This window comes from Zalophus californianus, chromosome 7 (genome assembly GCF_009762305.2).
Source record: "Zalophus californianus isolate mZalCal1 chromosome 7, mZalCal1.pri.v2, whole genome shotgun sequence".
Taxonomy (NCBI): domain Eukaryota; kingdom Metazoa; phylum Chordata; class Mammalia; order Carnivora; family Otariidae; genus Zalophus; species Zalophus californianus.
Window position 1 is genome coordinate 21,560,119 of NC_045601.1, and position 15,254 is coordinate 21,575,372.

At 38.5% G+C, this 15,254-nt stretch overlaps 1 protein-coding gene across 12 annotated transcripts in view; it reads right to left on the reverse strand.

The window, feature by feature from the left end:
* The window catches only part of UTRN (utrophin), a 500,526-nt gene that overhangs the window by 330,480 nt on the left and 154,792 nt on the right, over positions 1 to 15,254 (reverse strand). For all 12 annotated transcript variants that reach the window (XM_027601866.2, XM_027601862.2, XM_027601867.2 and 9 more), the window contains 4 exons: positions 14,394 to 14,539; positions 13,517 to 13,729; positions 1,892 to 2,005; positions 1,061 to 1,216 (listed from right to left, as the gene is read on the reverse strand). In XM_027601866.2, coding sequence (XP_027457667.2) covers positions 1,061 to 1,216; positions 1,892 to 2,005; positions 13,517 to 13,729; positions 14,394 to 14,539 — 629 coding nt within the window. The remainder of the gene's footprint in view (positions 1 to 1,060; positions 1,217 to 1,891; positions 2,006 to 13,516; positions 13,730 to 14,393; positions 14,540 to 15,254) is intronic.

Here is a 15,254-nt window from a genome sequence, read left to right on the forward strand (position 1 = left end):
CTGCTCACTTCCCATTCTCTCCTCAACCTTCTCCAACGTGACTCTCTTCCCTGCCATGCCACCAGACTCTTTCCTCAAGGTCATTTAAAGCCTCCATTTGTCAGATCTAAAGCCTGACTTTCAGTTCTCCTTGGCCTCAGCAATCCTCAGGACGGGGCACCGTGGAAAGCTTTCTCCATCTGGCCCTCGGGCCTCACAGCCTCCTGGCATGTTTCTCCGCCAGCTGACCCTAACCTCGCAGCATCTTTGGACTCACCCTTTCCTCTTTCCGGCAGTAAGTGCTGAAGAGCTCCATCTGCATGCCTCATAAGCTCACACTTAACCCTTCCAGAATGGAAATCATTGTTTCACCTGCTCTCACAAAACCTTCTTGTTTCTTGAGTCTCCACCATTTCAGCAAATAGCACCACAATTCACACAAAGTGGAAGCTCTGCCCAAACCCTCAGTTGTCCTTGACCATTCCCTTTTTGAGATTACACGTCCAATCCATTACTAGACTCCTATCTCTATTTTCAAAATATAGTCCAAACCTAACAGTCCTCACGACCTCCACCACTATCTCTCTAGTCTGAAGGGCCAAGACAGCAATAACCTCTTAAATAATCTCTGTTTTTCATTCTGGCTTTCCCACAGCCAAGTACCCACATGGTAATGTCACTTCTTTGCTCAAAACCCTCTGCTCTCTGTGTGGAGTCATCCTTGAAATAAAATTTTCAAATTTTGTTTCAAAGGCCATATACAATTCATCTCACCTACATTCTGACTTCAGATCTTACCCACCCGCTAACTCCTCTCTTCATTCTATTCCAGCTACACTACCTTTCTAGTTCTTTGTTGAACACACCAAGCTCATTCCCACCAAGGAGCCAAACTGGACAGTTAGTACCCTCCCTTCATTAAAAGAAAAATCCATTTTTTTGCCCCAACCTGCTACCCATGCTATAGTTATTCTAGACCACTGTTTTTCAGACTGGATGGGCTATAAAATCAATTCAGACACTGAAAAAAAGGAACGGTCTGCCTCTTAAAAGTCACAGACAGCAAAGCTGAAAAACTTACCTCCTTGCTAAGTTTCTCCAATTGGGTTTGGTAGTCCACGAGTTTTGTCTGCATCCAGGTTTTGATTCCAGCAACTGGACAGCTTCGAAGATTAGCCTCTATTTCTTTCATGTCTTTCAGAGATGATTCCACTGTTTCTATTTCATTAACAAAGGCCTGAACACAGAAACAAACGCATGTTGAGTTCATTCCTATATAAGTGGGTGCCACAATTATAATTTGTCTCTGCTTGCATCCCTGAAAATATTATAAAAACAGACTGCTTGGGAGTCAGGACTTTTAACTACTTAAGAAATATTGTGCCTTGAGAAATTCATTTCACCTGGGTGCTTCATATAGCCATCTGCCAAATTAGATTGGAAATATTTGACTCTCGGCAGGGAATAGTACTCTCAATTAATTTAGAAAAGCCTAATGATTTCACCGAATAAAAACTGCACGCAGTCTTACTGGCAAATTTCACTTGTTAGGTATGTTTTTCTTTAAACCTCACCATGTGGCATAATAAAAGCAATATACAATTGGTAATTATGACCCTAAAATTATCACTAGAACATAAAATAGCAAAGCTCCTAATTAATAAAAATTGCTCTTGTTCTCTCTATGCAAAATTCTGTAACCCTGGCCAAAAATGAAAATATGAATAACCATTCTTTTAATGACGATAAAGTAAAAAAAAAAAAAAAAAAAAAAAAAAGGTTTATGGTGAAAGATATTTTATCTCGGTTTATTGTCATGTCATATTCGTGCAATTTTAATAACAGCAAATAACAAAGAAGCAGAAGGAAATGTTATTTATTACAGCAGAGGCCCTAAGTCAGCAGAACTCACAGAGCACTGGTCCAGCTGACTTTGTAGCCCTTCCGCGTCTCCTTGGACCACCTGCTCTTTCATTAAGAAGTCTTTCACACCATCCATCCACTTCTCAATGACTTTCGAATCCGCCTAAATCAAACACAATAACAGAGGAGGAAATTACTCAGTGACACTCAACCTAGTGCATCTCAAGATCTATCGCTACTGGAAGAAAGGCAACCTTTCACAACTTTGATAGCATCCTTTTCATTTATTCTGTTTCTTTTTGTTAAATCTTCCGAATCTGAAAATCATGATTTTCTTGATGATTGACTAAAACCCTCAAGAGATGACAGTTTTGGTGATCATTCTAAAAATTTCAAAACACTCTCCAGTAACCAAGCTACTTTGCTTAAACGTGAGCAATATCAATGATTAAAAATTCAAATTATAGGAAAAATGCTTTGCTAGATGTAATCAGCTAAAAAAAAAAAAAAACTTTTGTTCTCGTGTAATTTAGAACAAATTTTCTCCAAAAGTTAGCTACTCAAAGCAGGAATAAATTAATGGCATACAGGAGGGGATACAATAGATTGTTCTTAGTTCCGCTGTCCAACACCTTGTTACCTAAGAACCCAGGACAGTCCGCTGCTCAGCTTCATCCTTTTACCCAATATTTACTAGGCACTAGGCACCCACTGCAATCCTTACTGTGTATGGTGCTGCAGGTCAAAAACAACTGAGAAAGAAAACATTTTGCAGAGAGAAGGAGAGACAGTAACATTGGAACTGGGCCGTTAATACAATGAGGTAGGTCCAACTTGATCTCCAGTATCAGAGCAAAGTAATGGTCATTTCTTCCCCAGGCCTCCCATTCTGAAGTCACTGGTCAGTTTCACTTGTTAGTTTCCCTGATATGGAGCTGAATTTGTTCCCTTATATCCTGTCGATTCTTTGCTTCTCGTTCAACCCTAAGAATGGAGGTACATTTACAATCCTGCTCAAGATTTAAAAGCAGCCACTGTGTCCTCCCTTAGTCTCCTAGTGGCTAAGCATTCCAAATTCCTTCTGGGATGTCTCTAGGACATGAGATCCAGGTATGGCACTCACCACACCCATCAACATTCTCAGGAAAGTATGCCAATTTTTTTTTTTGATGTCCTTATAACATGCCACCCAGAACTAACTATTCTCCTTATAATGCTGGAATGAATGGTAACGATAGAACCCACCATTTCACATATGGCTCTTACATTCATAAAATGCCATCTAAAATCATTTAAGTTTTATTCTTCTTATTGTAGGTTGTTTTTTGTTTCTTTCTTCCATTTGTTTGTTTATAGATATATTAGTCACAACAGTATTTATGGTGAGCCAGAATTCCAAAATGCCCGCAACTACCTCAAAATTACATTTCCCTTACTTCATATTGCTTTAGTGACCTCTGGAATAAATTCAAGACTTCATATTTATAAATATTAAATCTTCCCTTGTTATGCTAACAATAGTAGTTACCAATGTAATAATGAGAAGCCAACAAAATGATTTGAATTTTTAGTTTCCCCACTTTTGTACCAGCTATTTCTCCTGGCTTTCTCTTCTCTGCATATCTGACAGTGCGATGTCCTTTCTCTATAGGAATTTTTTTGCTGTTGGGTTTTCAGTTTTTTTTCTGGTGAAAAACAGGACCAATGACAGTGCCTTCCTGAGCATTTCCCCATGAGGACTTATGCCATTCATTAATCAACACAGTTTTAGCTTAGTTTTCAAAATATGGGAATCTACGTTAACACTAGCACCTAACTAGCTTACCACCTCCTTCTTATAAGGTTGGAAGAGATTTCTCAAATACTTTACCGATGAAGTCAAGAGTTGCCAAATATGAGTTTGGGAGCCATTATTTGAAGCAAATGAGCATATATGAAATGGAAGATTATGAATCTGTACATCTAACAATCTAATATCCCTCCTCCAAAAAATAAATAAAGGAAAGCAGTAGTTAAAGGAAACAAGTCTTGGCAAGGCTTCTTAGTGGTGTCTATGATGATTCCTAGCGACCACCACATTCTTTCCTAAACGCATACAAGATCTCTGGTTTGTCATTTATCTATAGCTCTGCCAGGAACATCAAGCTTACTTCAGGTCTTTAACTTCTAGAAAATAATGTTTCCCCCAAATTAGGACATTCACCCAACTCTATTTTTCTGGTAATTTCTCACAAGATGCATAATGTGGTCTTGAGACCAAGAGTAAAATGCCCACATTACTTGGGATGTAGATGTAGGCATTGTAGGATCTGGGGTAGTTTTCCTATCTAACTCCTAATTGAGGCACGAATGCTCCCTCCATAATGACCATCTGACACTGTCCAATTTACAAGGCCCTTCTCTGATGAAAATGGGGAGCAAAAAGCACTTGTTTGGCCTTTCAGCCTCTCTTATTGACCCTGGGCACCCTGCACATGCTTCCAAACACAGCTTCAAAAACCCTTTCAGTCACGTTGTGAGCTTCCCTCAAGCGTCCTTTCCCTCTGTTCTTTAGCCTGTCTGTCACTATTCTCACAAGCTCATGCACTCTTCCTCCTATGTATTATTTTAATTGGTGACATATCTCTTCTGTATTTGCTCCGTGACCTAAGATCTACGTGGTAAGACATGCCCAGGGCAGGGGGAGGTGGGGTGCAGAAAGATAAAAGTGCAAAAAGTACAAATGCATCTATCTCTAGAAATCAGGGGGGACTTTTTTTGACTGCCCATTTGACTTGCCACTTCCTGCACTGTTAATCTCCATTCTAAACTTTTTAAGAATTCAAAACACCATTACAGCTGTATAACTGGGCAATTCATTACCTCCAATTTTTGAATTAAAAGACGGATGGTCTTCTGGGCCAAGGATTATTGAAATTTAGAGGGAAGCATTACACTGCATGGAGGTTTTCATCACAACCAGCCTTGACTGAAGCAAGCAGCCTCAGCAATCTGTCATTGGCATGTGAGAAATCAACCGCCTTCCTTCCTCCCTCTCCCAGATACACACAGACCTGTGTGAGCACACACGATTCACACACCTGTTCCTCTCTCTCTTACACTTCAACAAGAGAAACGGAAAAAAAGAAGAAGAAAGCAATAGACACACACAAGCCATGAAAACTAGCTGATCATCCCAACAGTAACAAAAGGAACAGGTGGGAATCTGACAATCTGTTTTCACTACTAAGAATCCTTCACGTAATCCTGGCCACACTGAATTCTAAGAGAAGCAGTGTGACCCATGAAAAGAAAGACAAAAAGTGTGAATACCAAGGTCAGCACCTCATCAGCCACAAGGTCCTGAGAAACTAATTTCTTTTCTTTGAGCCTCAGCAGATCATCTGTAAAACAGGAATAATAACAACTAGCTCACCTGGTTGTTCTGAAAAACAGAGGTAATGCTTGGACAAGGCCTGGTTACAGAGCAGGCATGCAGTAAATGCTAGCTACTATTACTAAGATCTACAAAACCAAGTGCTTTAGGACCAAGATTAACCCATAAAGAGGTACCACTTCCAAGTTCAGAAATGAGCAGCCAGGGAGGGTACATGCTGTCATGAGTCAGCTTAATGCTTTTAACTGTTGCCAGGATTAATCCTTGTCCTATGCTATTGGTGTTCAAAAGGAACTGAAAGAGCTACTGTATCTTCTGAAGTCAGCTCAGCAGAAGGAAGCCCAGTAAATGAGGGAAGGCCCAAACTTTAGAAATGCCTGGTGGCAGCAGATTCTCACGGCATTCCCCTACTCCCCCCATGGCTACACCGTATGGGAAGGGTTAAGATGTTAGTAAGACCAATACTGGCCTCCGTTTGTGTGCAGGCAAGTGTGGGAGACAGAGAGCTCTGCTCCGCCCTCCAATACCTCCTCTTTCCCCAGAAAGAAAACACCGTCTCAATCCACCTGTGGCAGGTGTTTCCTGTGCCTTAAAAGAAAAATACCCAAATTCTGATCATTAAGTCAAACACACAAGAAAGAAATTCCGAAGTACAAGAGCTCATATGAAAAGTATTTCTCTGCCCATTAAAAAAAAAAATCACTCATGATTTTTTATCTCATGATTTTCTAATGTACAATGAGTATTTAATTTTTTCTCCACTTCCATCCACTTGCAGAATAAATACACACATGTACGTTACATATATTACTATATATAATATATGTTCTGAATATTATATATATATTAGGATTGGGTAATTTCTAATGTTCTCTCTTCTTTAGGGGACCTCAGCTCTTTTGAAGCAATATAAAACATTTAAAAATACTTGTAAACTTCTACAATAAATATCTATCATTAATTCACATGCACAAAATAAATTGTAAGTACTAACCTCGGGTGGGCAACCATGTCTCATTCTCACTTATACTCACAAATTCTGAAACAAATATAAAGTGACTAATATGGTATTTTGAAAACCAAAGTATCAAATATTCCAGTTTGGAAGAGCCAAAATTCTACATTGACCATCAGTGCTCAAAAGCACTGATTTGGGCAACACCTGCTGCCGGATCATGGAAAAGGAATGCAAGGTCATTGAAACAAGTCCTCTAACCCTAACACACCCCGTCTCCCAGCCTGGCCCCTGAGCTAGGGGTGGGGGAAATATGAAGCTTGGTAACTCTGGATTTAAGACAGTAAGATTCCAAAGTACACAACTACCTCCCAAGATTTTGTTGACAGCTAAATTCTTGGCATTTTATTTTGTCCCTTCCCCATCTGGTGGAATGTCCACAGCTTTTTAAGCAATTTCTAATCCAAGGCACAGGCAAGAAAAAGGATGAAACCAGAATTAAAACAGTAATTTAAGGCAATGGGGTTTCTATTTTGTATGGTTTTATAATATTTGTGAACCTCAAATGCACTCTTTAAAAAGTGTTCCTTCATTTAATAGGGAAGACCAGCAAGGACATTCCTACAACATTTATTATCTAAAACTAAGAAGACTTCTTAAATCTAAGGTTTAGAATGCACCTTTAGTAAAGTAAAATGCATTCAAAATGAGAAAGGAAAGAAAAAAAACCTTATGAGATCATCAATCATATGTTACCTAGAAAGAGTTAAATCAGCCATGTTGCAGATTACTCTTAACTAGGTATTTACCACAGTGTTTTTACTGTGAAATTCTTTCCAGAGTCACTTCAAAGCTCGGTTCTGCATGTCTCAGAGCTCCGGCATATCCCCTTCCAAACTCTGGGTCAGAGCACATCGACTGATCAGCAATTGAAGGAAGGGGTGTGACTATACAGAGTCCTTCCATTTATGATGAGCAGGCATTTAGACTGTATAGCTCCAACCTCAGTAGAGAAATGTGACTGGGTAAGATGCCTGTAGTCACCTACAAAGCAATGACATTCCCATCCATTTACTTGCTGTTTCCCACACAGGGCTCCTGTCATCAACAAGCTCAGTCCTTGAGGAGGAGAGACACAGGTCTAGCCTTAATAAAAGCTGGCCTGAGATGAGGGTTTGTGAAGGTGTAAACAGTGCATAGTAGAATCCAGAGGAGGGAATAATTAGCTGTGGGCATGGTGGTGAGCAAGACTGAGCGCTGCTTGCAGAACAAGCTTCTTCTTAAAGGATGAACTCAGACGAGGAAGGTGTGAATTCCTAGCAAGTAAGTGGCATTTCCGGAGAAAGGCAATTGTCCAATGTGGTCTTCAGGATCTACTACACTGTTTCCTCACCAGACTCAGTTCACGAAGGAGGGTCTGCTTGGGGCGGGGGGTGGGGGGGTGCAGGAGGGGCTTCGGGGCAAGGAAGGGGCAGAAGCTAGGAGACGATTGTGAGTGCCCTCTGTATCACCATGGTAAAGACAACCTGATCCTTTCCAGAAGTAGAACTCTGGCACCACTGGGGAAGAGGAATTTGGGAGGGAAGAGATTGGAAGCGGGAGCCAGCTTTAAAGGCCAATGGGATCGCCAGGGCAAGGGACTCTCTGGGAGTCTGAACACAGCAGAGGGAGGTTGCAGGAGTGTCTGAAGATGCAGGAGCAGTGATAAATATAAGACAGAGTTTTGTGTGCGCCTCGGGAATGGTTTCACAATTCTGCAGTTATACCACACTGCAGAAGGTTTTGAAGAGGGGAAAAGAAACAATAAACAATACAAAATACCTGTAGCCCCTGAATGCAAAGATAACATTACTGGTGATAAGAGATATATAACCAGCCTCCTAGAAGCTTATAATATGTAATCCCCATAATTCATAAGAAAACCAAGTAAAATCAATAATGAAAAAATGAATGTTCATGTATTTTTAAATGTTTTGCTGCCCGAAAGAAGTGGGAGGATTTACTGTGAAGTGGTTTTTAAAGTACCAATTAACATTTTAATTCTTAAGTACAGGAACCGAGGTCATTACTTTGGCATGGAATGGATAAAAAAAGAATTTAAGAACGTATATGAGCATGACACTGAATAAGAATACGCAGGCTAAACTTGCTACCTGTACAGAGAAACCAGCCATGCAGACAAAGGAAATGTAGGCAGGTGAAAAAAAAAACACTATTTGCCAACAAGTAACAGAAAATTAAAATTTGCACACAAACAAATAACAAGTATGGTTATGGTATTTTACAAATACCGTAGGGTGGTAGGAAAAAAGTAAGCACATAGCTATGAAATGCTTTTGAAGTTTAAATGTGCTGTACCAATGAAAGGCACCATCATTATTTTTGGTAGTGGGATTCACACTCCAAGCTCATGCATTGTGTACTATTTAAATGTCCCTCATGGAGCTCCAACATCACTTGTTTCAATTAGGGTGAACAAAAAAATGATTAGAATGAGTAACATTCATGAGCTTTTCTTTTTCACTTGGAATATGTTAACCTCCAGCAAGGACGCTTTTTCTTCCTAGTGATTCAAAAATCTATACATCACCCAATGCTCATCACAAGTGCACTCTTTAATCCCAATCCCCCCCACCCCCTGCCCCTGTGGTAGCCATCAGTTTGTGCTCTATAATTGGTTTGCCTCTCTCTTTTTCCCTTTGCTCAGTTTTTTTCTTAAATTCCACATATGAGTGAAATCATATGGTATTCGTCTTTCTCTGACTTATTTTGCTTAGCATTATACTCCCTAGCTCCATCCATGTCATTGCAAATGGCAAATTTCATTCTTCTTATGGCTGTGTGTGTGTACATCACATCTCTATCCATTTATCCGTCGATGGGACACTTGGGCTGCTTCCATATCTTATCTATTATAAATAATGCTGCTATAAACATAAGGGTGCATGTATCTCTTTGAATTAGTATTTTTGTATTCTTTGGTTAAACACCCAATAATGCAATTGCTGGATCATGGAGTAGTTCTATTTTTAACTTTTTGAGGAACCTCCATCGTGTGTTCCACAGTGGCTGCACCAGTTTGCATTCCCACCAATAGGGCACAAGTGTTCCTTTTTCTCTACATCCTCTCCAATACCTGTTGTTTCCTGTCATGGAGTTTAACCATTCGAACAGGTGTGCGGTGATATCTCATTGTAGTTTTGATTTGCATTTCCCTGATGGTAAGTGATGTTGAGCATCTTTTCACATGTCTTTTGGCCATCTGCATGTCTTCTTTGGAGAATGTCTGTTCATGTCTTCTGCCCATTTCTAATGGGATTATTCATTTTTGGGGTGTTGCGTTTTATAAGTTCTTTATGTATTTTGTATACTAACCCTTCATCAGATATGTCATTTGCAAATATCTTTTCCCATTCCATGGGTTGCCTTTTAGTTTTGTTGATTGTTTCCTTCACTGTGCAAAAAAAGCTTTTTATTTTGATGTGGTCCCAATAATTTATTGTTGCTTTTGTTTCCCTACAGACATATCTAGAAAGAAGTTGCTACGGCTGATGGCAAAGAGGTTACTGCCTGTTCTCGTCTGGGATTTTTAAGGTTTCAGGCCTCACATTTAACTCTTTAATCCATTTTGAATTTATTTTTGTGTATGGTATAAGAAAGTGGTCCAGTTTCTTTCTTTTGCATGTTGCTGTCCAGTTTTCCCAACACTATTTGTTGAAGAGACTGTCTTTTTCCCATTGGATAGTCTTTCCTGCTTTGTCAAAGATTAATCGACCCTACGACTGTGAGTTTATTTCTGTGTTTTCTATTCTCTGCCATTGATCTATGTGTCTGTTTTTGTGCCAGTACAAAAATATTTTGTTTGGAAGGGCCAAAATTCTACACTGACCATCGCTGCTCAAAAGCACTGATTTGTATGTGTCTAGGATGGGCAACACCTGCTGCTGGATCATGGAAAAGGTATGCAAGGTCATTAAAACAAGTTTTGATTACTACAGCTTTGTAATATAATTTGAAGTCCAGAATTCTGAGGCCTCAGCTTTGCTTTTCTTTTTCAAGATTGCTTTGGCTATTCAGGGTCTTTTGTGATTCCATACAAGTTTCAGAATTGTTTCTTCTACTTAGGAGAAAACTGCTGTTGGTATTCTGATAGGGACTACATTAAATGTGTAGATTGTTTTGGGCAATATAGACATTTTGACAATGTTTATTCTTCCAATATACGAGCATGGAATGTCTTTCCATTTTTTGTGTGTCCTCTTGGGATGCATTGTTAATATTAGCTGCCTTCAGAGGTGCCTGGGTGGCTCAGTCGGTTAAGTGTCTGCCTTCAGCTCAGGTCATGATCCCAGCATCCTGGGATAGAGCCCTGCATTGGGCTCCGTGCTCAGCAGGGAGCTTGCTTCTCCCTCTCCCTCTGCCTGACTGTCTGCCTACTTGTGATCTCTCTCTCTGTCAAATAAATAAATAAAATCTTTAAAAATAAAATATTAGCTGCCTTCAGAAAAGGGAATGGTATTGAGGGGGAAAGGGAATTCTAAATGTTCACTCTAATACTTCTCTATTACTCAGTTTCTTCGCAATGAGCACTCTTTATGTATTACTTATATAATTAAAAGTGCATTTTAAAAAATAAACAAGCCCACCATTTTTTTCCTAAGAAGCATCATCTTAAACTAGCACTGAATCAAAAACCTGTGCCTCATGCCTTAAAGACAAATAGAACTTAAATGGCTAAAAAACTGTACAGTGGGTCACTGAAAAGAGGGAAGCAATAACAACCTACAAATGAATATTTACTTGTAATTAGCTTTGGGTATAAAACTAAGGTTTCCTAAGTGAATTGTAAGTAGTTAAGTAACAAGCAATGCCTTCAAAGCAAAGCAAATAAAGGAGTAAAAGTTTTCTTTAGAAAAAATACATATTTCAGTAAAGAAGTTGTACAGTTAAGGAATACACATAATGTCAACAATCCTGTAGTTAAACACAAAAAATAAAGAACAGCTGGACATTACAAATCTGCTACTGTGATAAAAAAAAGATCTAAATATCTGGGATATTTATTATGGAATGAATTTGGCACACATTCCAACTGGCCCTCTAAGTGCCTAGATTTGCAACATTAGTAACAACTCACTAAAGCCTAAGGCTGGATTACTATAAACACAGGACTCTCTTTTGTGTTTTGGAACACTATTTATTCTCTTTAAATTCCATATTAAAATATTGGCACACATTTAGCTAACCCCAAAATACACTTCTGAAAGTCAAAAGAAAATTATTTAAATTTGAAAACAAAGCAATGCTCTTTTGAAAAGATGAGAAATATTTAATCCATCATTACTCAACCTTCACACTATTGACATTTAGGGCCAGAAAATTCTTTGGTTGTGGGGGATGTCTTATGCATTAGCTGTAACCTTGGCCTCTACCCACTAGAAACAAATAGCACACCCCCTTCCCCCCACAGTTGTGACAACCAAAAGATGTCTCCAAACACTGACAAATGTGGGGGGGGACAAAATCACCCCTGGTTGAGAACCACAGATAACACAATGCTTGGACCATAACCACAAATTTTACAATCACGGATAAGGGTAATTTTGCTTTGTTTTGTTTTTTAAAGATTTTATTTATTTATCTGACAGAGAAAGACACAACGAGAGAGGGCACACAAGCAGAGGGAGTGAGAGAGGGAGAAGCAGGCTCCCCGCCAAGCAGGGAGCCCGATGTGGGGCTCGATCCCAGGACCCTGGGATCATGACCTGAGCCGAAGGCAGACACTTAATGACTGAGCCACCCAGGCGCCCCAAGGTAATTCTGGTTTTAAAGTTTAAAGAACTACAACGGAAGCCATATAAGGGGAACTGGATCCACTCACAAAGTTTAATGATTCGAAAATACTAAGCTACATATAACACACCCCTCTTCTAAATTAATGCTCTATTCTAAGGAGATCTCAGTTTTGGTATAGAACTGCAGTTTGCACTTAGGAAAAACAAGTTCCTTCCATTACCACCACACACACACACACACTCTCTCTCTCTCTCTCATAGAAACCTCACCATCTTTATTCTCCTGGCCATTCACTGGAGCTGTCCACTCGGGCAGAGCTTCCCTCCATGGTCAGTGGTCACCACACTCATCTCATCTTTCTGGATATCTTTACACTGATCTGGATAGTCTACCCGCCCCTCTTTTACCTCATGTTCCCTGGTTTTGATTTTTAAAACAGCATCTTTTTAAATTTTGTCTTCATTTTCAATCTTTTCACTTTTTTAACAACATCCTTTACACAAATTCTCACATATATATGAAAAATATATATATATACATATATATACATATATATATGTATATATATAGTCTCCTATATATATAGATTTGGAATCTAAATCCAAATACATATATATATATATTTATATTAATTAACGCTGGATATATATATATATATATATATATATATATCCAAATTTAAATCTCCTATTACTAATTTCATTTCATTCATTGAAAAATATTTCTTGACTGCTTTCTCTCTGCCAGGCATGATACCAGAAGTCCAACGTGAGATACAACAGTGGGAAAACACAACACAACACAAGACCAAAGTAAGGAGACATCAGGAACAAAGGGAGGAGAGTATGACTGATTCATTCTTCACCCAGACCTTTTCTAGTAGAAAACCAGATGATTTGTTGAAGACCACTTCTCCATCTTCCTCACAGATAAAATGTTAAAATCCTGTCTTATCTGACATTGACTTTTACCACTTTCTCCTCATGTCCTAACATTTGTCCTTTCCTCTGGAACTTTATCTCTGCTTCATCTGTGGACATTTTCAGATGTAGCAAAGGAGCCTACTTCTGATTTTCATATCCCTCAAATTACCCGCTTTCCAATATGACACTGTTTATCAATGGTCTGCTTCAGATTTTTACCTCCAAATCTCTGAAGTCTACAAAAACCAGCTTCAAGGACTCAGCTGTCTGCCACTACCTGGGCAATTTTACCACTCTAACAAAGTTCCCCTGTAATCTAATCACCAGTCTGAATATCATGCAGGCTCCTCATCCCTGAAACGTTACTTTGACCAGTTTTAAGGAATTTTCTCTTATCTTCAAGATCCAGTTCACCTCTTACAAAGAAGCCCTTCTGCAAAGCAAAAGCAAATAAATGTGTTCTCCAGCACATCAAAAGCAAGTTGGAAATCCCAACTTACCTACATAATAAATATGGGAAATGAAAAAAATGCAAATATCCAAATAATAGATAGTAGAGTCTTACTTGATAAATTACCATTTTGCTCTCTGATAAATTTAAACACCATTAGCCTCTGGATTTACCTCAAAAGCTTTGAGTTTGGAGGTAATTTCTTCAAGCAAATGTAGATCTTTGGAAACCTTGACCTTCAGTTTGTTCCACTTTCCCTGAACATCATCAAATTCTTGCTTATACACTTTTTCTACATCTGGAGAAACATTTTTCTCCAAAGCCTTTGTTTCTTCTGCAAGTTTATATAATGTAGGTTTTTGATTCTCAAGAATTTCATCAAGGGCCTGGAAAAAATTTTTAAAGATTAAAAATATGCACAATAATTTGTACAGATGTAATAATATGGGCTATAAACAGCCTAAAGTCACTTTTTAAAAGGTATACAATTAAAAAAGAATTGCACAAAAATCATAAAAAAAAATAAGCATAACCAAAAAAAGTTAAAGCTTTCCCTTCATGAATTGTGTGTGGGCCAGAAATAATATATTCTCCACACTAAAATCCAGTAAAACAATACACTCAGTGAGGACCAAGTGTGCAGTGCTCAATGGTTGATCTGTTTTATCTGATGAAATAATGCAGAGTCATATATCCTAAATGACCAGAGAAGCATTTTTATTCAACACAGAAAAAAAGAACACATCAATTCCAGTGATAGTCTTTTTATTAAAGATATTTTAGCAGATTATGAACAGGCTGAGAATTCTAGACTAATTACAATTGAAGGAGAAAATATGCTTTTATTCTATTAGTAATATTCAATGAGTATCTCTTCTTTTAGCTGAGGTACTACATTATAGTCACTAACCTTCAAATTATAAAGAACTTTTAACCAATTTTGACCAAAAATGACTAATGTTTTTTTAAATAGCTGAAAAAATATTTCAAAATAAGTGATGGGGATATTCAAAATGACCCTAGACTTCTAAGACCTACAATATGTATTACCTTTCTTTCCTGCAGGGCCTTCGCCACCTTTGCGAGATCATTCAAGGCATTCAAAGAGGTCTGGGCCTTACTTTCTGAATCATTCAGTGTTTCTTTCAGTGTTTTCAATGTTTCCAAATATGCATGTCCAGGTTGGCTCTTCAGTTCTGTTTATTTAAAAATACCTACTTTTAGAAAATAGTGTTAGGAACCTAATATTATTATATACATACCATAAATCTCTAAATAAGTGAATCCTAATACCTAATAAGTTAAACTCCATAATTAAAATTTAAATGGGTCTCTGTTAGCTACTAAGATAAATCATTCCATTGGCATTTCTGAGAGTCAGTGACTTCATTCCTACGGATGTTGATGTTTGAAATATTAACTAACTCACTATGATTTTTTCTTCATTTCATCATGATGAAATGTCTCTCTAAAGATGGTACTACAATGTTTCTTTTGTTTCATCTCATCTCCTTTTCCCCAGTAGCTACGCAAGGACTAATCGAAAACCAGGATCCCCTCAACCAGTCTTCCTCTGAGCTCAAGGGGGTAGACAGACAGCCGTCTACAGAGTGCTGGGTGTTACATGGAACACCACAGCTGGGCTACTACAGGTCCTCTCAGAGGCCCTGACTGCAAAAGGTAGCTGGAATGATGTCTATTTCAGTCACCAAGGTAAAAATCACAGACAAGCAACACTTGAGTGAAAAGGAAATAAACTCATTTGGAGTACAAAGATGTGAAACCAACTAGAAGCAGAAGTTAAGCTAGCAGTCACAACCACCCAATGCCCTGTGACAAAGGAATGGAGAAATAAAATGTGGTATAATACATACAATAGAATATTATTCAGCCTTAAAAAGGAAGGAAATC